Here is a 26,089-nt window from a genome sequence, read left to right as displayed (position 1 = left end):
ACTGAGGAGTAATATATATTTTTTTTAGACAAAAGCATAAACTTGAAGCTAAACATATTTAGGGCTATTAATATCCTGCATTTCAGGTAACAAGGTAGACAGTAATATTAATTGAAGTTTCTGATAAAATTCCATTCCTAATAAAATTTCACTGTGTGGAATATCCAAACAAAATAAGATACACAAAAGGAACAGCATGATAGAAAAAGCATAAGATGTGTAATTTATTAATTGTGACATTAGGCACATAATTTCCTTCTTTAAACCTCAATTTTTTCAACTTCAAATAGGCTGACTTGATTATTTTCTAAGTGTCACATCTAAAATTCTAAGATTCTATAAGAGAACTTAAAAAATAACGGTGATAATAATGAAAATGTACTTACCACACTTACTATTTATATAATCATTACATGTATTGAGTCATATACCCTCCTTTAAACAAATTAATGAAAAATCTATTTTAAAAATCCAGAAAAAATTTAAAGAACCAAAATTGAACTGTATGTTTAAGTAAGTTTGTGTCTTTTTCTATCTTATAATTACACATTTATAAAGTTAATGTCTGAAATTTGTAGTGCATTTTATTTGCAAAAATAAAAAATAAAAATACCTGTTTAGATGTGTTATTACATATCTGAATACATCATAGTTTACAGGATGAAACTTCTTAACAATTTCTTTCAATGCGTGAAGACGTTCTGTTTTATCTAGGATTTCTGTAAAATTAAAATAAGAAATTTGTGTGAAACTCACACATTTAAAAATATTTGATAAAGCTTCCTACTATGTTTATTGCAAAGAAACAATAACGTGTTTGATGCATATTAGGATATGTAAACAACAAAAAAAGTTTTAAAGAACTGCTAAAAATAATTACCATCTATTACAATAGCCTTTTGAAAGTAAAGCTAATCATTAAAGAGCAAAGTGACTTCAAGATAGTAAAATGGGAAATAGTGTATTAGCTAAAAATTTACTCAAGCAATTTATATAACTACTGGTTTAGAATTAACAAATTACTTATAAAGCTGTTAGGCTCTTAATATTCACGCTACAAAGAGTAAATACTTTAGGTTTTGTGGGCTCAACTACTCAACTCTGCAATTGTAGCACAAAAGCAGTCACAGACAATATGTAACAAATGAGTGCGCTGCAATAAAACTTTTGAAATCTTAATTGCAGATAATTTTAACGTGTCATGAAATTTTTCTTTAACTCTGTCAACCATTTAAAAATGTAAAAACTATTCTCAGCTTGCAAACACCTACCAAAAACTGGTGGTGGGCTGAATTTGGTCCGTAGGCAATAGTCAGCCAATATTGATTTAAAATCATCACCCTATATGCTTATTGAAAATCTTTCTTCACAAGCAGTACAAGCATTTAACTCAGTTACTCTCCAAATTTATGCAAATTATGAAACAGCATTATTGAAATGAAATGTGGTTCTGCAGTAAATAGGAGATAAGAGAAAGCTTTAATGCTCTTCCTCATTCATTGCATTCTTCCAAAAGGTAACAATGAGTTCTTCTGAAGGAGGCCAACTGCATACCAACTCATGGTAGTAAAACCAAATATTACCAAATCTCATTTGCCACAGATTACTTCTAAACCAGTCCTCAAAAATGTCCTAAGGAAAACTCTGAGGTTATTGTTTATGATCAAAAAGTAAGAGAATCTAAGTTACTGACTGAACCAATTTCCCAGTTTACATATGAAAGTATGTATAAGGCAACTATACCTTGTGACAATATACTGCTTTTTTAAGGAAGTTTTTAATTAAAGTACTTTAACATAATCTAAATTATAAGAAAGTAGTCTCACTTTAAGCTGGAAGACTTGTAATCAAAAGGAAATAGGAAAGAGGAAGTCTAAGAAATTATATTCGTTTTAGCCACTGAGACAACAATGTAGATTAAGCACTAGGTTACCTGATACTCAAATACATCTTCTGTATCATTTTCTAGATAACGTGAATATTTAATAGAAACATCTGGATGAATGATGCTAAAGTAGGAATACATATTGAATAAGTACCCATTTTCCTGCCTTACTTTTTCAAAAAAATGACTTTAGACATGAGGCCAAAGTTAATTTGACTTGAAAAATTTTAAATCCACATATGTATAGACCACACACAGGTTAGTATTTTACTGAAGTACATTACAGATAAACTCATTTGAAAAGTTTATTTAATTTTCTTACGATGCCTCTGAGTTTGAATTAAAAATACAACTTTCAAACTTCTAGTACAATGATCTTCAAACTTCTAGGAACACTGTCACCTGGGAGTCTAGCTAAAACTAAGTACTCCTGGGGCCAACCCCAAGGATTCTGATATTCCTTATTTAGAGAAAAATATCTTTAAAACAGTTCTAGTAAGCTGAATTTTTACTGGCTACACATTCTAGTGCATGGCTGATTTTAAAACATAGTAATCAACACACAAAACCCATCATGCCTCTCAAAAAGAGGAGGCTTATATACTTACTTGCTGCTTCTAGTAGCTCTGGATGAAGAGAATATGGAATTAAAGGATCTGGCAGATCTGCAAAGAAAGCTTTAAGAGCTCCAGCTACAGCATTTACTGTTACTTCCATTGATAGTAGACTGATACTATGATCTACAAGACAAAAATTTAAAAATTAATCTATAACTTATATAAAATTTTAATTTACAGAAGTATGCTAAACAGGTGCTTGTAGACCCAAAGATATTTAAGTCTTCTCATCAGCTACCTTTCTTTACAGGCCGATTCACCTCTCTCTCATTGTTTTAAAATAGATAAACTATGTAGATAAGGGAAGAGAGAACTAAGCTTAGTATATGGAAGAACATTAGCTTTTACTAATATCTATCTTCTTTTAAAATATTTTGTTTACATAAGCTACATAAGGAAACAAAGACAAAAGATAGGAATTATATGCATATAAATTCAATTTTATACCTTAGAAGTTAAAATTTTTTATAAGTTTAAATTTAAACACTTAGTGAAGTTATGATGTAAAAAAACAATGGAACACACTAAAAGTGTATCATAAGGTTAATTTTCTATTAAAAATAATTTTTCTTTATTTTAATGAATCCTTATGACAGAAAATGTGAAAATATAGACCACGAAAAAAGAAAAAAATTAACCCCATCACCCAGAGGAAATCACTGTTTATACTTTAGTATGTTTCTTTTCAGTCCTTTTCTAATCATTAAAAATAACAACAATAAAACCAACAACGAAAAAAAAATCAGATATACATTTTATAATGGGTTTCATTTTTAAGGCATTGCATAGATTAAACTCTGACAAAGTAACTTTTTGATAACATTTAATTGTAATTTCAAACTAAGAATTCACATATATCCTTAAAGAATAATCACCAATTAACATTTTGCTCTACATAATTTTAATGACTACAAAATATTCTCCAGATTTAACAATTTAGATAATATTCTATTACTGAATATTTAGATTTATTTCACTTAAAAACATTATAAAGATGCTATGATAAATACTTTTATGTACTAAACCTTTCTCTTAAGGCTACATTCCTTGTAATAATAGCTACCCAAAGAACATTTAATATGGTGCCTGGCACAGAAAACTCTTCATGTGCAGTATCTTATTATTCTTCATAGTCTTATCACTCTCATTTCTAGATATGAAAAAACTGAGATTTAGAAAGATTAACTTTCCTAGGGCATTAAGACAGTTAAGTGACAGAACCAGAAAACAAAACTGGGAAGACTAATTCAAGAGGCCCTGGTATTGAATACTAACTTTACACTTCATTACTAGAAGTGAAATATTACCAGTTTCTCTAACACAATATTTTTTTTAAATGAAATGATATATTATACAATATTCTTTCAAAGCAAGGCTAACACAAAACACTCAACGACTGACATTTCATCATTACAACACACAAAAAGCTAAAATATTTTATATGGCTATCTAGTATTCTTCTTATAAATTCATGAGCAGTCCTCCCTTCCTTTAAAAAAAAATTACAAAAAAGTGTCCAATGAATGCCCTTGTAAGTATATCTTTGTATGTTTATACAAAGACTTCTGTAACATAAATATTTACAAGCTGAATTTCTCTAGCAGAGCTACCTGAATTTTAATATTCATAAACTGCCTCCCAAAATGCACCCATAACCAAGAGTAAACAAACAAAATACTGGTTTGCCTACATCATACCAACAATCTTTTTCACTCTGATAATAAAATAACAAATACAATCTTTTTAATTTTTCTTTACAACTGATAGAGGCAGAGCATATTTTTATGTGTTGGTCACTTTCTTCTAATGTGAATTCCTTAATCTAGCATAGATATTCTACGCCCTTCCAAGTTTATAGTTTGTCTCGTGATTTTATGTTTTATCCACTGTCTCAGACAGAATTTTTACCTTTTTAGGTAGTCCAGTTTATCATCTTGTTCATATTTTCCAGATTTCATTTCAAGTTTAGGCCTGTCCCTATTCTAAGACCATTAAAATAGTCAATTACTTTCATCCCCATACTTATTATAGTTTTCATTTTTTCCATTTACATTGATCTCATATATAATTTACTTTATTATGATTAGAGAATTTAGCTTTTTTTTTCATTCCTAATGGTTAGTTAGCCCAATATCATGGGGAAAAATTTTTAATTGCATTTTAAAATAAGAACTATGTGACATACAAAGATGCTGATGTGTCATAAGTCAATTTATTACTTTGCCAATTCTGGTAATAGATTTGTAGCTCTACTCTTTCTTGACTGTGGTATCTATTTTATTAAATACATCTAATCTCACTTCCAAACTCTCTTCCGTCAACATCTATATCTTTAGAAGGTTTTCATGTGAAAATCAATCCTCCCATCATGACATTTCAATAAGGAAAATAATAAAACAATGATTTTATTTTATATAATCATCTTCTTACCTTGATCAAACTGCTTTTGAATATTGTCTTGATCAGTTTTGTTCCCACTAACACGGTAGAGTCCTTCAGTACATAATCCTAAAAAAATAATAAATATGCATGCTTTTTTATATGTACATATATATCTACAATAAAAAATATATTTAACCTTATGTCTAACTTAGTGACATACAAAAATATGGTGGTAGAATATTTTAAAGAATTAGATATTTTTCAGTATTTCATTTTAAATAAGTTCTTAATGGACTTCTTTTAATTTTAAACTACGTAGGACATCCAGCTCCATACAAAATGAGAAGGCACATTTCTCCCTATTTCTTCTATTAAACACAGCTAAATTCCTGAACGCAATATATAAAAAACAAACATCGAACTTTGAATGATGGAGAGAAGGTGCGCACTGGCTAGTGACACTGGATCTTGAAGAACAACATGACACTGAGTTCCCTGTTTTCTTTTTATATCTTATGTATCCTAGACAAGACAATAGGGAAGCCTGCAACCCAGAAATACCAGTGAGCACAGGTAAAAAATAAAAATAAAGCAAAACAACACACAGAGAAACAATAACAACAAAAAAAGCCTACTCTCTCAGTGAAAGAATTAGAAAAGGCACAGCCTAGCAAGCAAAACAAACATTTTTTACTATAACTGCCCTATTCCAGCCAAACGCTATGGAACCCACTACTCTTCACACACATTAGTTGTGAGCAAGTGGGGAGACTAGAATTCCACCTATGCTCAGCAGTAACTAAGGTGCCCCTTTCACATCCCTGGAGTGTCAGCAGAGTCTGAGTGGAAGAGCTTGACCTAATCCTCCTCCAAGATAAGAGAAACTTTAAAATCTGGGCTTCTACCACCACATTGCAGTATCAAAGCAGCCTTCCTCCCCTAATTGAGTACAGTGTCAGAGGAGATCTGCTAAACTAGATTGATTTAAATAAGACCTAAACACTCACAGCATATCCAAAATTTCCAAGATAAAATAATAATCAAACTAAAACCATTCATCATACTAAGAACTAAGAAAATCTCAAATTGAAAGAGGACAATGGTCACAAACACAAAGATGTCAGTTGTAGAATTATCGAATGAGGATTTTAAAGCAGCCACCATAAAATACTTCCGTGAGCAATTATAAACACACTTGAAATAATGCTCTAACATATATGTCACTGGGCCAAAAGTCTCTACCCCGCTGTATGTTCAATGGGAAGTTCCTCAAAGCTCTTCTGAAAGAGACTCAATTTGATAAGGCATTGTACTCGTCTGATCATAGGGGAAAAAAAAATCAAAGGAAAAGGATTCTGTCAAACTTATTTCTGGAATAATGTCATGGCCTCTGCTTGGGACAATATATTAATTCTTTCTAATTTTTCACCTGGTTACAATTACTTTATTCTTTACCAAGTATGTATAAAGATATGAAAGGGGGACAAAACGTATCTCATATGGGGGGGGTCAATATTAAGAAACCCACCGACATAAAAGGAGCAAAAATCTACTGACAAAAGCTTCATGGGCCAAAATTATATTTTTTACTGATGTATGTTTTACTGATATAGCCAACATGAATTAATCTCTGGTGAATGAAAGAAACCAGACACAAAATAATTTATTTAGTATGATTCCATTTATATAAAGTTTTGTATCAGGCAATACTATTTATAGTGGGGGGGGAATCAGAAAAGAGGTTAAATGAGAAGAAACATAAAGGGTGATGAAAATGTTCTGTATCTTGATAGGTGTGTGGATTAAACAGGGGTATGCATTTGTTATAACTCATCTAATTGTACCCTTAAGTTTGGTGCACTTCATTCTATGTAACTGAACCTTAGAAATAAAAAGAACTATGAGTAAATACTGAGCAAATACTGATCTTTACAGTTAGTAGGCTCCTAGTCTAGAGTGGTATGTATACTTTTTGTGTATTCTAGATGCGAGCAGAAGAGTAAATATGTTAAGGATAAGGGGAGAAAGGATTCTTATTGCTGAAGAAGAGAATTACTAATAACAAAAGTGGGACTAGAGCTAAAATACTTTGTGGTGTTAGATTTAAAAAGGTATTGGCATAAACTCGTGGTTTTTAATATAGATATAGAAATAAGCATATATATGCAAACATACATATATTTCCTACCTTTGTCTGCTGAAAGAGTCCAGAATCAGCCCCAATAATGGTTTCTAAATACCATTCTCTATCAAAGTAAGCCAGAGCTCTTTCTCAGAGAAAAGCCTGATTCCAAGGTTAGATCAGTAAAAATGTAAGCTAAGACTGGTAAATCTTGTGCCAGATAAGAAGTACTTAAAGAGTTATGGGAACATATCTTAAAAGGATGAGAATGGATTATAACTCACTAAGAATACATGAGTCCATACTAATATAAATAAATAAAAAGTTATTAAATCCGAAGTTTTAACCCTTTGGCAGATACAACCAAATGATCAAAATTAGTATCACCTATAGTGAAACAAACTGATATCCTGTCTCAACAGATATGATGCACTTAGAAGATGATATAACATCGCTTCAATAGTATTTCTAACAAAAATGAGTAATTCCAATCTAATAATGAGGAAACATCAGACAAACTCAAATTGAGTAAGAATGTTTATTTGTACAGTAAAATGCTAAGCAATAAACAGGAGAAATGAAAGAGAGAAAAAATAATCAATGAAGACTAAACCTAGTAGCTGAAAGTCTGATGACAGCCTCAATGTAAGAAAAGACAAAAGCAGCTGAGGAACTATTCTGAACCAAAGGTGTCGAAAAAGACGTGATCACTAAATGCGATGCACCTAGATTAGATCCTGCCTGGACTGCCCTCTAATAAAGAATTAAATGGCCCCAAATGTCCATAGTGGTGAGGTTGAGAATCCCTGACATAGTGATAAGCCTTTAGTATTATTTGCTATTATAAGGGTACTTAATCATCCAAACCAAAAATCTTGCCTTCCATTCACCAGTAACTGATAGATGTGAAACAATAAACAAAAACACTAACTCTATTATTTAGATAGATAAACAAAAACACTAACTCTATTATTTAGATAATATTATTTAATATTAATTAAATAATATTATTTAATATTATTATATTACCCAAGTTTTACTCAAACTTAAACCACTTAAATCCCAAAGTATCTATTCAGGGCCTACAAGCAAAAAAGGCATTAGAAATCCATGCCAATATTCCAAAGCTAAAAATAAAAATTTACAAATTCAAATACCTTTTAACTAAATATCATCATCTTTTTTTCTTTTATTAGGTAACTAACCACTGTACCACACAGAATTCTTGACATCTAAAGTTCTAAAATGACTTTGACTTCTATTTGAGTTGCTAACATATACAATATGAGAGTTTTACAGTTTGTTAGCATATACCTTTAAGGTCAAAATAATTAAAAGTCATAAAATAAATTACAAAGGGTAGAGAAGTAAGGCACATAGATAGATAATCCATAAATCAGATAAATATGTCTATGGGGAATTGGCATCAGCAAAAGAAATGAAGATGGGAATTTCACGATTTGGTTCACTCACAAAAGAAACTACTGAGCTGCCAAAAAGTGTCAGAATCAACTTTTGCAGAACTCTGGAATCTAGTCAAAAAGAAAAAGAAGAAAAGAAAATCACAACCACCAGAAGGAGGCTTGGTGAAGAAAGAAGCTTTAAATTGCCACCCCAGATTGGCAACAATGATGAGGACGGCAGCCTATACTCTGGGTGCAAGTTGCAAATGCCAGAGGGAGCAATACAGATCTTATTCTCAACAAATTGTGGTTAATGCCCCCATACAGAACCAATCTGCAAAGACTTGGAAATATTTTTTTCCCCAATGGCTCCAGGCATTTAAGGAACTGTCAAAACACTGGCTAACTACTAAGTTGTGGAATAGATTTCAGTGGCCACGAATATAAGAATACAGACTTTACAGAAATAGTTTAGAAAACTCACAGAACAAGCAAACATAGCCAATTAACAGCAACAGCACATCCTAGTGATGGAGGAGAATCCGATTTTCAGAGATGCCATATTATAATATGCAAAACCTTTATTTTCAACAGAAAATTAAGAGGCATGGAAAGAAACAAAATAAGATGGTACATACAAGGAAAAAAAGAAATAGACACTAACTATGAGGACTCCCAGTTATTGCACTTACTAGACAAAGATTTTAAATCAACTGTTTTTAAAATGCACAAGGAATTAAAGAAAACCATGAACGAAGGAAATCAGGAGAATGATGACTTAAATAGCAAATATCAATACATACACAGACATTATAAAAAAAGAACTAAAGAGAAATTCTGGATCTGAAAAGTCTAATAACTAAAATGAAAAATTTACTAGAGAGATTTAACAGCAGATTTTAGCAGGCAGAAAAACAATCAGTGAAGATTGGTTGAGATTATCCAGTCTGGAATTAAAAAAAGAAGAAAATAATTAAGAAAAATGAACAGCACCTAAGAGACTTCTGGGACATCGTGAAATGTATCAGCATACACATAAAGGCTTTCTCAGATAAAAAGGAAACTATTTTTAAAAATTATGGCTAAAAACTTCCTAAATATTAAAAAGAAACCCACAAATCTACATATCCAAGAAGTTCAACAAACTGCAAGAAGGATGGACTAGCAAAGAGGGCTACAATGAAAAACGAGAAGCTACTCATCATATCCTAGGAATCTACAAATAAGATTAACAGCTTATTCCTCTTCAGGGCAAAAAAAAAAAAAAAAAGGCTAGAAGGCAGCAAGATCACATGAATTCCTGAAAGAAACCATCAACCAAATAATTCTGTATCTGGCAAAATGATCATTCAAAAACAAAAAAAAGTTAAGACATCCTTAGATAAGCAAAAATTGAGGGGAGTCATCACCAGTATATATGCCCTACAATAAATGCTAATGGGGGTCCTCTGGGATGAAATGAAAGTGTTATCATCATACAGTAACCTGAAAGCCATACAAGAAAATAAATAACTAAGGTAAAAGTAGTTGCAGACATAAGTATTAAGCCAGTACTAGTATTGTATTTTTGATCTGTAACCTATCCTTTTGTCCCTATATGACTTAAAAGGAATGCATAAAACAATAATTACAAATTGATGTTAACAGGAACATATGTATAAAGATGTAATTTGTGACAATAACAACATAAAGGATAGAAGACAGAGCTGTAAAGGAGCAGAGATTTTATATACTTCTGAATTAATATTACTAGTATTGCTATAAAATTAATGTTTATTGTAATACCTAGGGTGATGACTAAGAAAATAATTTTAAAATATACAGAAAAACAAACAAGAAAAAAATAAGGAGTATTAGGGGGAAAAAAGTCACAAAAGAAAGCAGTAATACAGGAATTTAGAAACAAAAGGTTTAAGACATAAAATAGGGAAATGACAGAATTATATTTTCCTTTAAAAGTAAATAGATTAATCTTTCCTATTAAAAGACAGCTAGAATGGATTAAAAAAAAAAACAATATGAAGTCTTATAAGATACTCGCTGCTACTGATCCAGACACAAATATGTTGACTATATAAAGATAGGAAAATATAGCCCATGCAAATAGTAACCAAATAGCTGGGTGGCTACCCTAATTTCAAAAAAAAAGAAAAAAAACTTTTAAGACGAAAATGGTTATGAGACACTGAAGGACACTGTACACTGATAACAGGCTGGGTTCCAAAATACATGGTACAAAAACTGACAGAATTGAAAGGAGAAATAGTTCAACTATAATAAGTTGGAAACTTCAATACTCCACTTTCAATAATGAATAGAACTAGACAAAAGATAAAAGAAAACCTGCACAATACTATAAACCTACTAAACCAAATAAACATAAATACTTCCACTCAATAACAACACAATATACATTCCTCTCAAATGCACATGGAACATTCTCCAGGACAAACTAGATGTTAGGTCATAAAACAAATCTAAATAAATCTGAAGATTGTGAAATGATACAATGTTCTTTGACCTCAAAAGAATAAAACTAGAAATAAGTAACAAAATGAAAATTCACAAATATGTGGAAATTAACACACTCTTAAAAGTCAATAGATCAAAGAAGAAACTTCAAGTAAAATCAGAAAATACTCTGAGATGAAAAATAAAAAGATGACAAAAGATACTAAAATGCAGCAAAAGCAGTGATCAGAAAGAAATCTGTAGCTGTAAATGTTTACATTAACAAAAGAAGGAAATTTAAATTTTAAGGTTAGGTTAACCTTAAGGAAATAGAAAAAGAGCAGACTAAACTTAAAGCTGGCAGAATGAAGGAAATGATAAAAATTTAAATGAATATAAACGAAATATAAAGTAGGAAAACAGAAGAGAGAATCACAAGAAAAGGAAGCTTACTTTTTGTCACTTCTAAAACACACACTGTACCAGAGGTTCCAGCTAGAGTAATTAGGCAAAAAAAGAATCCAAAATGTAAAGGAATGAAGTATAATCATCCCCTAATTGCTAATGAGTTTACTTACTAAATGTAAGAGCTAACACTATAAAACTCTTAGAAGGAAACATAGCAGTAAAATTTTCATGACCTTGGATTTGGCAATGGATTCTCAGATATGGCACCAATACATGGGGAACAAAATAAAAACTGGATGTCATCAAAATTTAAAACATTAGTGTATCAAAGGACATTATCAAAAAAGATAACCTATAAGATGGGAGAAAATATTTCCAAATTATTTATCTGACAAGGGTCTAGTACCTAGAACATATAAAGCACTTTCAAAACCAAACAAGAAAATGACAAACAACCCAATGTAGAAGTTTGCAAGACTTGAAAAGACATTTCTCCAAAGAAAATATACAAATAGCCAACAAGCATACAAAGGATACTCAACAAAATCAGTCATCAGGGAAGTACAAACCAAAACCGCAATGAGGTATCACTCCATACCCACTAACAATGGCTATAATTAAAAAACAAAAAAAGGAAAACAATAAGTGTTGGTGAGGATGTGGAGAAATGGAAACTCTCATACATTGCTATGTAAAACAGTGCAGCTTTCTCCTCAAAAAGTTAAAACATACTCCTAGGCATATACCCTGAAGAATTCTTAACAGGTACTCAAAGAAATGCTTGTACATGAATGTTCACAGAAGCACTATTCATATCACAATAGCCTGAAAGTATAAATAACTCAAATATCCATCAATGGATGAATGGATAGACAACATGTGCTACGTCCATAAAATGGAGTATTATTCAGCTATAAAAAGGAATGAAGTGCTGATACAAGTTATAACGTGGAACAATCTCAAAAACACTACTTTTAATGAAACAGCCAGACATAAAAGTTCACATATTTTGACTTCAGTTATGTGAAATAACCAGAATAGGCAAATCTACAGACACAGAATACAGACTGGTAGTTGCTGGGGCTTTGGGAAGGGTGAATGAAGAATGAGTAACTCCTTAATAGGTATGGGATTTCCTTCTGGAGTAATGAAATATGTTGAAACTAAAGAGGTGAAGGTGAAAAGTTAATAAAGAAAATATTACATGCATCGTTTTCATTCCATCTTCAAAATAACTGGCGAGGACTTATTTAAAGATAAGAGGAAAACAAGCTTAGTAACTTCCTTAAGGTCACACACTGAGCAAATCAGGGATATTAGTTTGTTCCATCTAATATATTACAGGATATACTTTTGAAATGCCTCCCCATTTGTTTTATGGTAAATGGTTTCTTCTGTGCATGCCTTGGGCATAGCAATCTCATGTTTCATGGTTGGGCATAGTGATTTCATGTTTAGACATTTTTCCTAGAAAATAAAAATGTAAGTATAGAAAGATGACAGGTTCAGAAAGAGGATTACTGAATAAATTATTATCGAGATGTCAGAATGATAAATCATAAAAAATCCAAAGATAAGTATCTTATCGCATAGAATGAAGTTGCTCATGTATTAAAAATATTACAAAATGTTTAATTTTTCCCTTTTTAAAAATTATATTTAAATGTGTATTATAAATATATAGGAAAAGAAAAACTTATTTCTTGATCATTAAATCTCACGTGATTTTTCAGTTCTATGCCTTAATAAAGATATCTGCATTTTTTGTCCTGCTATAATAAAATAGTTTCTTTCCTTAAAACAAACAAACAAACAAAAAAATCCTGGTTATCAAAAACCACCTGTAAGCAGTAACGTAAGTGGGATCTGGGCTAATCTTGAGTGACCTCAGACAAGTTACTTAATTTCTGTGGGCCTCGGTTCCCTCCTCTGTAAAATGGAGATGGTAACTGCATATACACTACATAGCTCTAAAAATTAAATGAATAAACAATACATTTCATAGCATACTTAAAGTTTACAATACAAGTAGTAAACATGTAGTAAAAGCTGATTGTTATATTATCAAAGTAATTATTTCGCCTGAAAAAAAGAATAAAGGCCTAGTGTTTCTTTAGACTTGCACAACATTCATTTTCCTGCATACTAAATTTGGATGTCAACCACAAAAATGACAGTATCATGTATCAATTTAACTTAAAAACAAAGCATTTAAGATAGCTTTCACCTAAGAACAGCCTTTCTTTCCTTATTATAACCATACAGAATCTTGCATACTGTGTATCACTTTCATCACCCACTATTATCACAATGCAAAACCCGTGCTTTTATGATATTATGACTTAGTGATTCGGCATAATACAAGTTACTCAAGTGATATAAAAATATCAATTTTGAAAACGCCTCTATTCTCCCATCTTTCGCAATGATCATTCAGTCTTTGTACTGTAGGAAAAAATAAATGCTAATTCTAGTTTGGTAAATAAAGACTTAAAGAAATATTAATGTATGATACAAGGACAAACACTCAGGGTTCTTTCAAAATATTTGGGTTCCTTTTTTAAACTTTTATTAAATAAGGATTTAATTATAAACACTGTTTTAGGAGCTAAGGGTCTCTATTCTCATGGAGATTATGGCCTAAATGCTGTGGTGCAAAAAAAAAAAATTTTAAAGCATTAGCAAAGACCAGTGACCAGCTACTTCAAGAAGACAATGTTCTTCTTAACAGATAAAAACACGGACATTTCTCAAAGCTAGAAACCACAAAAGGTAATATTAACACATCAGAAAAACCTCAAGGAATTTCCACTGGATATAGGCATACTAAAACTATCTAAAGAAATATTTTAAGGGCCAATTTATAATTCCTCTTTGCCAGAACAAGAATAAAATAGTTCACACTGTAATCATTAAATTCAGATGTCAATGATAACTTTTAGCACTTATCTGACACTGTTAAGGTTATTAAAAGTCCAGAATTTCAAAAGCAACATAAAAAGTCCTTTTGAAAATGATATCACTTGTCTCCTAATGCATCCTATGATGTATTAAAAAGGACACATCAGCCTTATGTAGAATTCTGGCCAAAAATGTTTAACTGGCATCTGACTAGGAAGGAATTCAACAATTAGAATTTAGGAACATTCTGGGAAAAAAAAAAAACTTAAAATCTTCAAAAGATGTGTTATGAAAACACACAAAAAGGCTAAGGAAACATTCTAAATTAAAGAAAACTAAAGAGACATAACGAGAAATCTAAGGCATAATCTTTGACTAGATCCTGAATTGAAAAAGACGAACAGGTAGCTAAAAGAGGACAGACATTACTGGGGGGCAATAAGGAAATTTGAATATACAGAGAATATTAGATAATGATTTATCAAAAGTCAAATTTCCTGAAGGTGGTATTTATGATTGTTATGTGGGAGATAATCCTTGTTCTTGGGAGATATTTGCTAAAAAGATTTAGGAGTGAAGTCATGTTGCTTATAACTTCCTCTCTCAAACAGTTGGGCCAAAAAAAAAAAGAGAGAAGAAATAGTAAATAATTGGTGAATCTAGGTGAGAGCTACATGGATGCTTAATCACACTCTTCTTGCAACATTTCTGAAGGTTCAAAACTTTTCAAACTTTAATGAAATAAGAAATGGCTATTTAATACAATAAATAAGAGTAAGAGAATTGTGGGATGATTACTTCAGATCTGTGGTCACATATTTGAAGTGAAACACATGGTTTTTGTTTTTCGACAACCATGATCCACTTTCTGGTCCAACCACAGAGTAGGAAGGGAGTTAGTTTAACCAAAGTTGAAGTTTTCCCAAGTGAATAACGGTGGGAGCTGAGGAGGTACACAAAGCAACGAACATAAAAAATAGATCTAGAAAGGAAAGGAAAAAACACATGATCATTTCAGCTCATCTCAGTTCACACAGAAAAATCGTTTAACAAAATCTCACACCCTTTCATGATAAAAAAAAAAAAAAAACTCCACAAACTAAAAGGTGACTTTATTTGGAAACAGGATCATTGCAGACATAATTGGTTAAGATAAAATGAGGTCATACTAGAGTAGGGTGAATCCTTATCCCAATGACTGGTATCCTTATAAGACAGAGACACACAGGGAGAGCCCCAAAGACAGAGGCTAGAGTAACACGCTACAATACAAGGAACACTAAGGATTGGCATCCTTTCTATCAGAAGTCAAGAAGAGGCAAAGAAGGATTCTATCCAGAGTCTAAGAGGGAGTGTGACCAGCAGATATCTTGATTTCAGACTTCTAACCTCTAGACTGTGAGCAAATAAATTTGTTTTAAGCTACCTAGTTAGTGGCACTTTGTTATGGCAGCCCCAGGAAAGTTAATACAGAAGAGAATTCAACATACTAAAGTGCATTTATGAAAAACTCACAGCTAACATTATAATGGTGAAAGAATTCTCTAAAATAAGCAATAAGTTAAGGATGATTGCTTTCATCATGACTATTCAATATGGCACAAGTTCAAGCCAGAGCAATTAGGCAACAAAAAGAAATAAAAGGTATCCAAATTTGAAAGGAAGAAACTACTGCTATTTATGGACATGACCTTATATAGAAAATCCCAAAGCGCGCACGCACGCGCACACACACACACAGAAAATAGAGCTAACAAAAAAATTTAAGCTAAGTTGCAAGATAAAAGATAACACAAAAATCAGTTGTATACACCAACAACAAACATTCCAAAAATAAAATTAAGGAAACAATTCTGTTTACAACAGCATCCAAAACAATGAAATACCTAGGAATTAACTTAACTAAGGAGGTGCAAGACTTGTACACTGAAAACTGTAAAACAATATTGAGAGAGATTAATGAATACCTAAATAAATGTAAAGACTTCTAGTATTCATGGACTGGAATACTTAATACTGTTAAGATGGCAATGTTACCAAAGTGATCTACAGATCAAAATGCAATCCCTATCAAAAGGAATAGGATGGCTAGAATTAAAGAACAAACACATACAGAATATAACCAGTGCTGGTAAGGAGGTGGACAAATTTTAACCTTTGCACATTGCTGATGGAAATGTAAAATGCTGCATCCACTGTAGAAAACAGTTTGACAGTTTCTCAAAAAGTTAAACATAGAATTACTATGTGACCCACCATTTCATTACCGGGTATGTATCCAAAAGAACTGGAAACAGGTACTCGAACAAATATTTGTACGTGTTCATAGCAGCACTTATCGCAACAGCCAAAGAGAAACAAACCAAATGCTACCAAATGATGAAGAAATAAACAAAATGTGGTGGATATCCATACAATGACACATCCTAGAATATAGATGAAACTCAAAAACATTATGTGAAGTGACAGAAGCCAGACAAAAGGTCACATATATGATTCCATTTATATGAAACATCCAGAATAAGTAAATCCATAGAAACAGAAAGCAGGTTGGTAGTTGCCAGATGCTGGGGCATGAGGGTACTAGTGAAGGGAGTAATTGCTTAAACGGTACGAAATTTTCTTGGAGGTGATGAAAATCTCTGGAACTAGATAAGAGGGTGGTAACACAACACTGTACACGTACTGCATGCCAGTTCACAGTCGTATAAAGTGGTTAATTTTATATTATATGAATTGTGCCTCAATGAAAATGTTTTTAAAAAGTATAATCTTAAGTCACCTGACCTGTGTAAATTCAATGCTGATAACCATGCTTCCTTCTTATTAAAAAAAATTCTCTCCTTAGTGTTTTAGGACTCTACTCTTTTGTAGAGCCTATTTGCGTTATGAACTTTTTTTTCTCACTGTTTGCCCTCAATTTCATCAACACATAGCTTACATTAATATCTATACAATGGCGATTACCCAAATCTTAAGACCAAACCATTTTTAGCAGATCTGTAACCATAATATGTTCAACCAAGTCTTGGGCTTTTAAATGGATATCTCACAGGTACCTTAAGATTTAATGTGCACATAATATAAATACATTATCAAAATGTCTAATCTACTTTTCATACCATGATTTTTATTATCATTACTGATACACCACTTACTGTCACTCTAATACAGCAATCTGAAAGGCATTTTTGAGTCTTCCTTTAACCCCATATCTATTAGTATTATCACACCCTAATTCCTGAGAGGCCTAGTGTTCCCTTTCTTTTCAGTCTCCTCCACACTACCTCTTTCTACTTTACATTTATAGTAATATTTCAAGGGTCATTTCCCAACAGAAACTTAACATAACTTATTATATAGCACTTATTATAAAAACTTCTATTGGCACATCTGATTCCACCATGAAGGATTAAATGCTATAGAAACTGTCCTACTTTAGCAAACAACTAAAACCTGGAAAAATTATATGAAACAAGTTTCCATACATTGAAACACAGGTAGCTCAAAACTGTGACCTGTTAGGAAAAAGAAGCAAGTAAGTTAAATTGTCTGCCCAAAATTAGTGACTAGAGACAGTTTTTAGATAGTAGTACAGAGAGGTGGAATCCCATCAGAGCAGAATGGTCTACCAGAGTTCAGAAGATGGAGATAGGAGTTCAGAAAGAATAAGACTAGAATTTGTAGGGCAGAGTACCAAAAAAAAAAAAAAAAAGGGAAAGATACATTAAGAGCCTCAGAGATATGCAGAAAACTTCCCAGAGTCTTTGGTTTAATACTGCACATGTATGAGAGGAAACTTCTTGAGGCCAGAGGCTGAGAATAGCTCAAGTTCTATTCTTTAAGATCTTTTAACAAGCAAGACTTTGGGTTAATTTAAGTTCTTATACCTTATTTTAGGTCTAAATAAAAACTAGATTAAAAACTGCTCTGGATCTCACAAAACAAATTTACAAGCAAGTCAAGAAGAGGATCAAACATATTCAGATGAATAAAGTCGGAGGATTCAATACTACTTGATTTTAAAACTTACTACAAAGCTACGGTAATGAAAACCAAGTGCTACTGGCATATATGGATAGGTATATGGATCAACAGAATAAAAGTTAAAGTCTAGAAACACTCACAATTATGGTAAATTGATTTTCAAAATACCAAGGCATTTCAATAAATGATACGTGGACAATGGATACCTACACGTAAAAGAACAAGTTGGAACCCTTCCTTGTACCACATACCAAAATTACCTCAAAATGGATCATAGACCTAAATGTAAAAGCTAACAGCATAAAACTCTTAAAAGAATATATAGGAATAAATGTTTGTGATCTTGGATTAGGCAAAATCTTCTTAAATATGATAATGTGCAGACAGTACCAAAATTTAAAAAAAAAATCTGAACATTGATATTTACAACTTTTGTGCTTCAAACGATACCATCGAGGAATTATGAAAGACAACCCACAGATGAGTTTTGCAAATCATATCTGAAAGCAACTAGTATCCAGAATATATAGAGCTCTTAAGCTCAACAATAAGACAACTCAATTTAAAAATGGGCAAAGGATCTGAAGAGATATTTCTCAAAAAAGATAGACAAATAGTTAATAACCACTTGAAAATATACTCCACATCATGAGTCATCAGGGAAGTGCAAATCAAAATTATATATCACTTCGCACCCGCTAGGATGGCTATAATCAAAAGAGAGGAGAGAGACTGTAAAAAAAATTGGTGCAGATGATAGAGGCTTTGCTCATCCCTGCTGCGACCAAATCAAAGTTGTGATAGAAACATGGAGCAAACAGCAAAGTCACCTAGGATCTAGATGAACAGAAGCACTACAACTAGGAAGAGAAATAATTAATCAACCTGCAGCGATAGAAAGTGAGAGGGGGCGAAGACATGAGGCTGCCCGGTCCCCAGCGGCTAAGTGGGACAGAGACTACAGTAGCAGCAGCTGCAGACACCTCTTAAATGGGCCACGTCTGCAAGTGAACTTGCGCGGTGACAGAGCTGTTCACTCTTGAGTACCAGCACTGGGTCAGCTTCACGGGGGCACCAGGGACTTACAAGGGGACACTGAATTGTCTGAGTGAGGGCCGGAGGCAAGGCTCTCTCCCAGGCAGAAGTGCCAGCGGTTTCCATTGTTCCTCTGTTGAGCCCAAAATATTCAACATGATGAAAACCCAGGATCTACAACCAAGAATACTCTATCCAGCAAAGTTATCATTTAGAGCTTCCCAGACAAAAATAAGCTAAAGGAATTTATCAACGCCAAGCTGGTATTCTAGGAAATGTTGGAAAGACTTAAGAAAAAAAAAAAACACATGTATCAAAAACAGGAATAAAGAATGGTAACAACTAAATTCCTATCAACAAGTACCTCAAATGGAAAAGAATTAAGTGCTCCAACCAAAAGAAACAGTGGCTGAACAGATAAGAAAACAAGATCCCTACTTATGCTGCCTACAAGAGACTCCAGATTAAAAGACACATACTGACTAAAAGAAAGGAGATGAGAAAAGATATTGCTTTGATGGACCTAGAGGGTATTGCGCTGAATGAAACAAGTCAGATAAAGTCAAATATCGCATGATTTCATGTACATGTGGAATCTAAAGAACAATAAACAACAACAAAAATGGAAATAAACTCATAGATACAGAGAATATTTTGAGAGCTACTAAATGCAAGGGGGTTGGGAAAGAGGTGAAAAAGGGCAAAGGGATTAAGAAATACAAACGGACAGATACAAAACAGTCATGGAGATATAAAGTGCAGCATAAGGAAAACAGTTAATGTAATTATATATGGGGAAGAGGGGTACTAGATTTAGTGGAGGTGATCACTTTGAGTTATATAGACCTCTATCACTATGCTGTACAACTGAAACTAATATATTATTGTATACCAATTAAAATGGAAAGCAATTCCACTTCAAGGTACATACTCAAGAGAAATGAAAAACATGTCCGCACAGAAACTGGTATAGGAATGTTCACAGCACCAATATTATCAACAGTCAAAAATTTGAAAAAATCCAAATGTTCATCAATGGAAAATTATTCAATAAAAATGGAATACTGATAGATGCTACAATATGAAAGAGCCTTGAAAATTTGTTAAATGAAAAAAGCCAGGCACAAAAGACCAGGACAGGTAAATCTATAGAGACATAAAGTTAAGGGGGTGAGTTAAGGGGGTGGGTAGCTATGAGAAACATGGAATGACTGCTTAATAGGATGGGGTTCCTTTTGGGGATGATGACAATGCTCTAAGATTGATTGTGCTGACTGCTACACAACTCTGTGAATATATTAAAACACCACTGGACCACACACTTTAAATAGATGAATTGTAGAGTATATGAATTACATTTCAATAAAGCTATTATGTAAAGACTTATTATCTACAAAAATATCTTTTAAAAATGAGGATAATTACCTGTTTAAAGCAAAAATTATGTCCTGTAATGTTTAAAAGATATTGTAGAATTAAAATGTACAACAACAGAACAAGGGATAGGAGGGTTAAATATACTGTTACGAGGTTCTTAAACTACACATTATGGTGGTGTAATATTTTTTGAAGATGAACTGTGATTAAAGATGTATATTTCAAATTACAGAGCACCCTAAGAAACAGATAAAACTAATAACTTGATATTAGAAAGAGAATTAAAAATATTCAATTAATTCAATGGAAAAAAGGAAAAGAAGAAAAAAAGAATAAAGACCACATGGGGACAAAAAGAAAATAAAAACAAAGTGAGAGACTTAAAACGAATTATACTGATAAGTACATTAAAGCAATTGATCTAATAAACACTCCAATGAAAACAAGTGGATTGTCAGACCAAATGATATTTTTATCTACAAGAAACTACATTAAATATAAAGATACAGAAAGGATAAAAAAAAAAGGATAGAAAAGATATATCAAATAAACACTACTCAAAACAAAATATCACTGGCTATATTAATATTAGACAAAGTAGACTCCCAAACAAAGACTATTATAAACCATAAAGAGAATGGAGAATGCTTCATAATAATAGGTCAGTTCACAGAGAAGACATAATTGTAAATATATACACAACTACCAGAATTTCAAAACACATGAAGCGAAATCCAACAGAACTGAAAGGAGAAACAGATATCTACATGTTCAACGGTACTCTTTAAAAAAACAAGCCAACAAGAAAATCAGTAAGGATATACAAGACTTGATCAATACTCCAAAAGAACTTGATCTGATATTTTTAGAACTCTTCACTCAACAGCTTAATAAACATTCTGTCCAAGGTCCCATGGAACATCCTTTAAAATAGATCATATTCTGGGCTATAAAACAAATCTAAATAAACTTACACTGAAATCAAACTATTTTCCAATTGCAATAGAAATTAAACTAGAAATGAATACAGAAAAGTAATCTGGAAAATGTTTAAAAATAAAACATGATAGCCAAAGAGTTGAATTTTAAAAATCAAAAGAGAAATTACAAACTATTCTGAATTGAATGGAAATGAAAGCAAAATATCAAAATCTGTGGCATGCAACAAAAATAATGTGAAGAAAACATTAACAAATACAGCAGAAAAGTTGGTCAAATCATTAATCTAGGCTTTTAAAAAACTACAAAGAAACCAAATGAAAGCAGAAAGGAAATAAAAAGAATTCAATGAATTAAAAAATGAATGAGAGAAAAAACAAAACCAAAAGTTGGATCTTTGAAAAGATAAATTAAACTGGTAAACCTCTAACAAGAAAGAAAAAAAGACACAAATTAGTAATACCAAAAACAAGACATCATTAGATATATTACATGCATTAAAATAAATTTTATAAACAACCTTATGCCAAATTGGATAAAACGGACAAACTCCTCAAAAAGAGGCAAAAAACAAACAAAAAAAACAACAAAAAAAACGATGTTTACTCAAGAAGAAATCAAAAATCTGGACAACCCTCTATCTATTAAAGGAATTTAATCCATTGTTAAATCCTCCTACAAACAAAATTTCGGGTTCAAGTAGTTTCACTGAATTCCACTAAAATTTAAGAAAGAAATGTTATCGATTCTATCCAAACTTTTCCAGAAAATAGTCTATAATGCCAGCTTTACTGTGATACCAAAACCAGACAAAGACATAGCAAGAAAACTACAGACCAGTATCCCTCAGGATGCAGAAATCCTTAATAACATTTTAGTAAACTGAATCCAGGGATACATAAAAAAGACAAAACATTAAGATCAAGTGGTGTTTATCCCAGGGATGGCAAGGTTATCAACATTTGAAGATCAATTAACATGTCACCATATAAACAGACTTTATTTTTTAAATTAATTATTTTTTTTTTATGGTTACATTGGTTAACAGAATCCAATAAGTTTCAGCTGTACACTTTAATAGTAAGGCACATATATATTTATACTGTGTGTTCACTTCCCATAGTTAGATTTCTTTCCGTCACATATTTGACTCCCTTTACTCCGTCTATCTCCCCCTGCTAAAAGAATTAGATCACCTCAATAGATGCACAAAAATCACCTGACAAAAATCAACATCCATTTTGGATAAAAATGCAACAAACTAGGAATAAAAGGGTACTACTCAACTTGATAAAGAGCATCTACAAAAAACCAACAGCTAACATTATACTTAATGATGAAACACTTAATGCTTTTTGGAGTAATGAAAATGTTCTGAATCATGACTGTAGTGGTATTTCCATGACTATAGAGTTATCAAAACTCATACTACTGAACAATTAAAACTGGTAAGTTTTACTGTATGTAAATTATACCAATAAAATTGATTTTTCAAGTCATAATATTTTCTTTGGGTTTCTTTAAAAAAAAAAAGTTTAGTTTTTTAAACAAGAGTGCTGATTATAACAATAAAAGTACTACTTGTTTATATCACTATGTCTAAGAACCTATAAACAATGAAGTACAACTTTTAATAGGTATCTAATATATATGTACATTACTACAAGTTGAGCCTAAAATAGAAGATGGCTGTGCTACAGTGCATATTGAGAATTTGATATTGAACTCTTAAGCAAGTGGGAATTTCTGCTAAAACTGATTAATATTAATCAATAATAAAATCAAACAACAACAAAAGAACTAGCTTGAATTTTATGTAAAACTATTCTTATGGTCTTACAGTACCTCAAGTATACTTCTAAGGAAGCGCTTAAATATATAAATTATCTGTGAGTTGACTGAACTAATTCAAATTGTGCTAAAAATTAGACTAAAATTCCTTTATTTTTTTATACTTGGAATTCATTCATTCTCCTCAAACTAAATCACTCAACTACCATCAAAATATTCAAGAAACATTTTTAATCATGAAAATAAATGTACAAAATGCTATCTATTACTTATTGTTATTCCCTAATCACTAAAGTATTTTCTAACTTCCCAGTCATTCCCGTAAGTCCTAATTATATTACTAGAGGAAAATAAAAATTCTTTAAGCCCAAAGTGGGAAGCTAAAATTATAAGGACCTTTGCATTTCTACTGAATGCTAAAGAATATAGACAAGAAATATGCCTATTACACATTTTGTTGAAAGAAAAACAAAGGACTACAGGTATATCCAAATGTAGGCCCAAAAATTAACACTTATTAATGAGAGAAAGATGATATAGGCTATTTCAACTAGAATACTAGTAGTTAACAGGTATGATTAAGTAGCATAATAAAGTTAGTCTACATTCCAGAATAAGGTAAGTCCAACATTTTCACACTTGGCTTAGCCATTTATTAAAGAGAAGTCCGATAAGAGCATTACTGGCCAACAACAAAACTTTCATATATCTGGTGGTTACATCTAGAGTTAATACTCAAGATAATCAACTCTAATGAGAACTATATACCTCTTTCAAAACTTAGCTTTAATGAATCATGAACATTTGACCAACTGTTGGTGTAGCAAAAATGAAATTTTAAATCAAATCTCTTGGATTGATACTTCTATCCTACCTGTATCTTCAATGAATTCCACACACTTTTCAACAAATAGTGGTATGGGCTTCTCAGCTGTAACCAGATCTTGGAGGGGCATCCCAAAGTAATTACTTTCCCAGTTTCTACGTGTTGGCGGATTGAAGTTCTTAGTTTTCTTTTTCTGCTGTTAAAAAACATAGTCAAGTTAAAACTATTAAAATTTATTTCCTTTAGAATATTAGTATTAAGAAATGTAAATACACATTTTGTAACAAAAGAAATATTTAAATGGTACATCCCACCATGCTCATCAATATGGGACTCATTAAATAAATTCTGCTAGAAGCAACAACTTGTGAGTAATGGAACGAGACAAAGTGAACAGAGAAAAAATGGCTGACTTTAAAAAATGTTCTTTTTGGAAAATAATAGGAAACTGAATAGTTAGGGAGGTTAGAAAAGGTCGTTTTCAATGCAACACAAAGGAAAAACTAAGAGTAAACAATGCTCGATTAACTTTAGGTGCGATCTGTTAAATTTTATTTGGTCTTTGGGGCAAGTCAAGTGAGTTTTTGTGCATAGCTATATTTGTAAGAACATAATATAGCTTTAACTACTGATTATACAATGAAGCTATAAACTTTTAATCCCGTCATTTGTCCCTTCTCATTTTCCCATTTCCTTCCTATCTACTGACTCTATTTCTTAATTAAAGATAATTTTCTTAGGTCATAGACAAAACATTCTCACAATTGCAAATGAAAAATTATATAAGAATTATCAGAATTTAACTTCCATCTAGCACTGGGAGAAAATGGGTCCTAAACCAGAGAGTAAACATCTCAAAAGCCTAAGGAAGTATTGTCTGGAAATCAACCATTGAGGAGATCTGAGTCAGTCTTTCTGGAGTAGGACATAGTATACACGTCTTCACGAATGATTCTATTGTGCACCCCCAGTTGAGAATCTCTAAAATATAGGAAAATAAGGAAGTTCAATTCAGAAATTTGACAATGTTAGAGCATTTTCATTGACAACTCTTATTCTGTTTTCAGCCTAATTTTATCTATAAATTTGTCTTTTCTCTGATATAAATAACAAACCTATTCATATTTGTCATAATCATTACTGACTTACAAACAGGAGGAAACACAGGCAGAGCTTTCAATGCCTAAAGCAATAATCTTCATCTTAACTTCCTATTCCTTCAGGAGGAGTCTCTCCTTTGGATGGACCCCCAATATACTCTTCCAAGTCTCTGAATATCCTGAATAATTAAGTCCTTTCTTCATTTCAATTTTAGGTTGCCCCACCTAAAAAACCTCCAGAGCTCATGAAATCCAACTTCTTAATCCTCATATACTTATTATTCCCTGGTGATAAAGATTACATACAGTCCAGAGGTCCTCAATCTTTTTGGTTGAGACGGGTGCTCCTACGACAATCTAATGCCTGATGATCTGAGGTGGAGTTGAGGTGGTGATGCTAGCACTGGGGAGCCGCTGCAAATATAGATGAAGCTTTGCTCACTCGCTTCCTGCTGTACAGCCCAGTTCCCAACAGATCACAGACCAGTACTGGACCACGGACCAATACTGGTCCACAACCTGGGGGCTGGGGACCCCTGACCTACAATATAACTAGATGTCTGGAATGTTGCCAACGAAGCACTGGAGTGTCTGATCTGGCTCAAGAACCACCCCATCAAATCAAGTAGTGTGGATCCTTAACTACTTAAATGATCCTTTCACTACCACCACCACCACCAAAACAGAACAATGTATAAGAAAATACACTGGCTGAGTCCTCTTTCTCAAGAGCACTAAGGTACATTCTAGCCTGCAAACTGCTAGCTGCACCATTTGATTACGAAAGTAAAAACTGAAACAAAGATGTATGCTTTTTTGAGAGCGATAATACAATGGTGAAGATTACTTAGGCAGAGTAACGAAA

At 32.2% G+C, this 26,089-nt stretch overlaps 1 protein-coding gene across 5 annotated transcripts in view; it reads right to left on the bottom strand.

The window, feature by feature from the left end:
- Positions 1–26,089, bottom strand: part of ARHGAP5 (Rho GTPase activating protein 5) — a 68,057-nt gene that overhangs the window by 5,350 nt on the left and 36,618 nt on the right. For 4 of the 5 annotated variants that reach the window (XM_039870503.1, XM_039870501.1, XM_039870500.1 and 1 more), the window contains 4 exons: positions 24,173–24,320; positions 4,933–5,010; positions 2,494–2,625; positions 614–719 (listed from right to left, as the gene is read on the bottom strand). In XM_039870503.1, the coding sequence (XP_039726437.1) occupies positions 614–719; positions 2,494–2,625; positions 4,933–5,010; positions 24,173–24,320 (464 nt within the window). The remainder of the gene's footprint in view (positions 1–613; positions 720–2,493; positions 2,626–4,932; positions 5,011–24,172; positions 24,321–26,089) is intronic. The other variant, XM_039870504.1, reaches the window with a different exon arrangement.

The sequence above is a fragment of the Pteropus medius genome, unplaced genomic scaffold, assembly GCF_902729225.1.
Source record: "Pteropus medius unplaced genomic scaffold, Ma_sr-lr_union100, whole genome shotgun sequence".
In the NCBI taxonomy this organism is placed as follows: Eukaryota; Metazoa; Chordata; class Mammalia; order Chiroptera; family Pteropodidae; genus Pteropus; species Pteropus medius.
The sequence above is the reverse complement of the archived record's forward strand: the minus strand, read 5'-3'. Positions and strand labels throughout refer to the sequence as shown.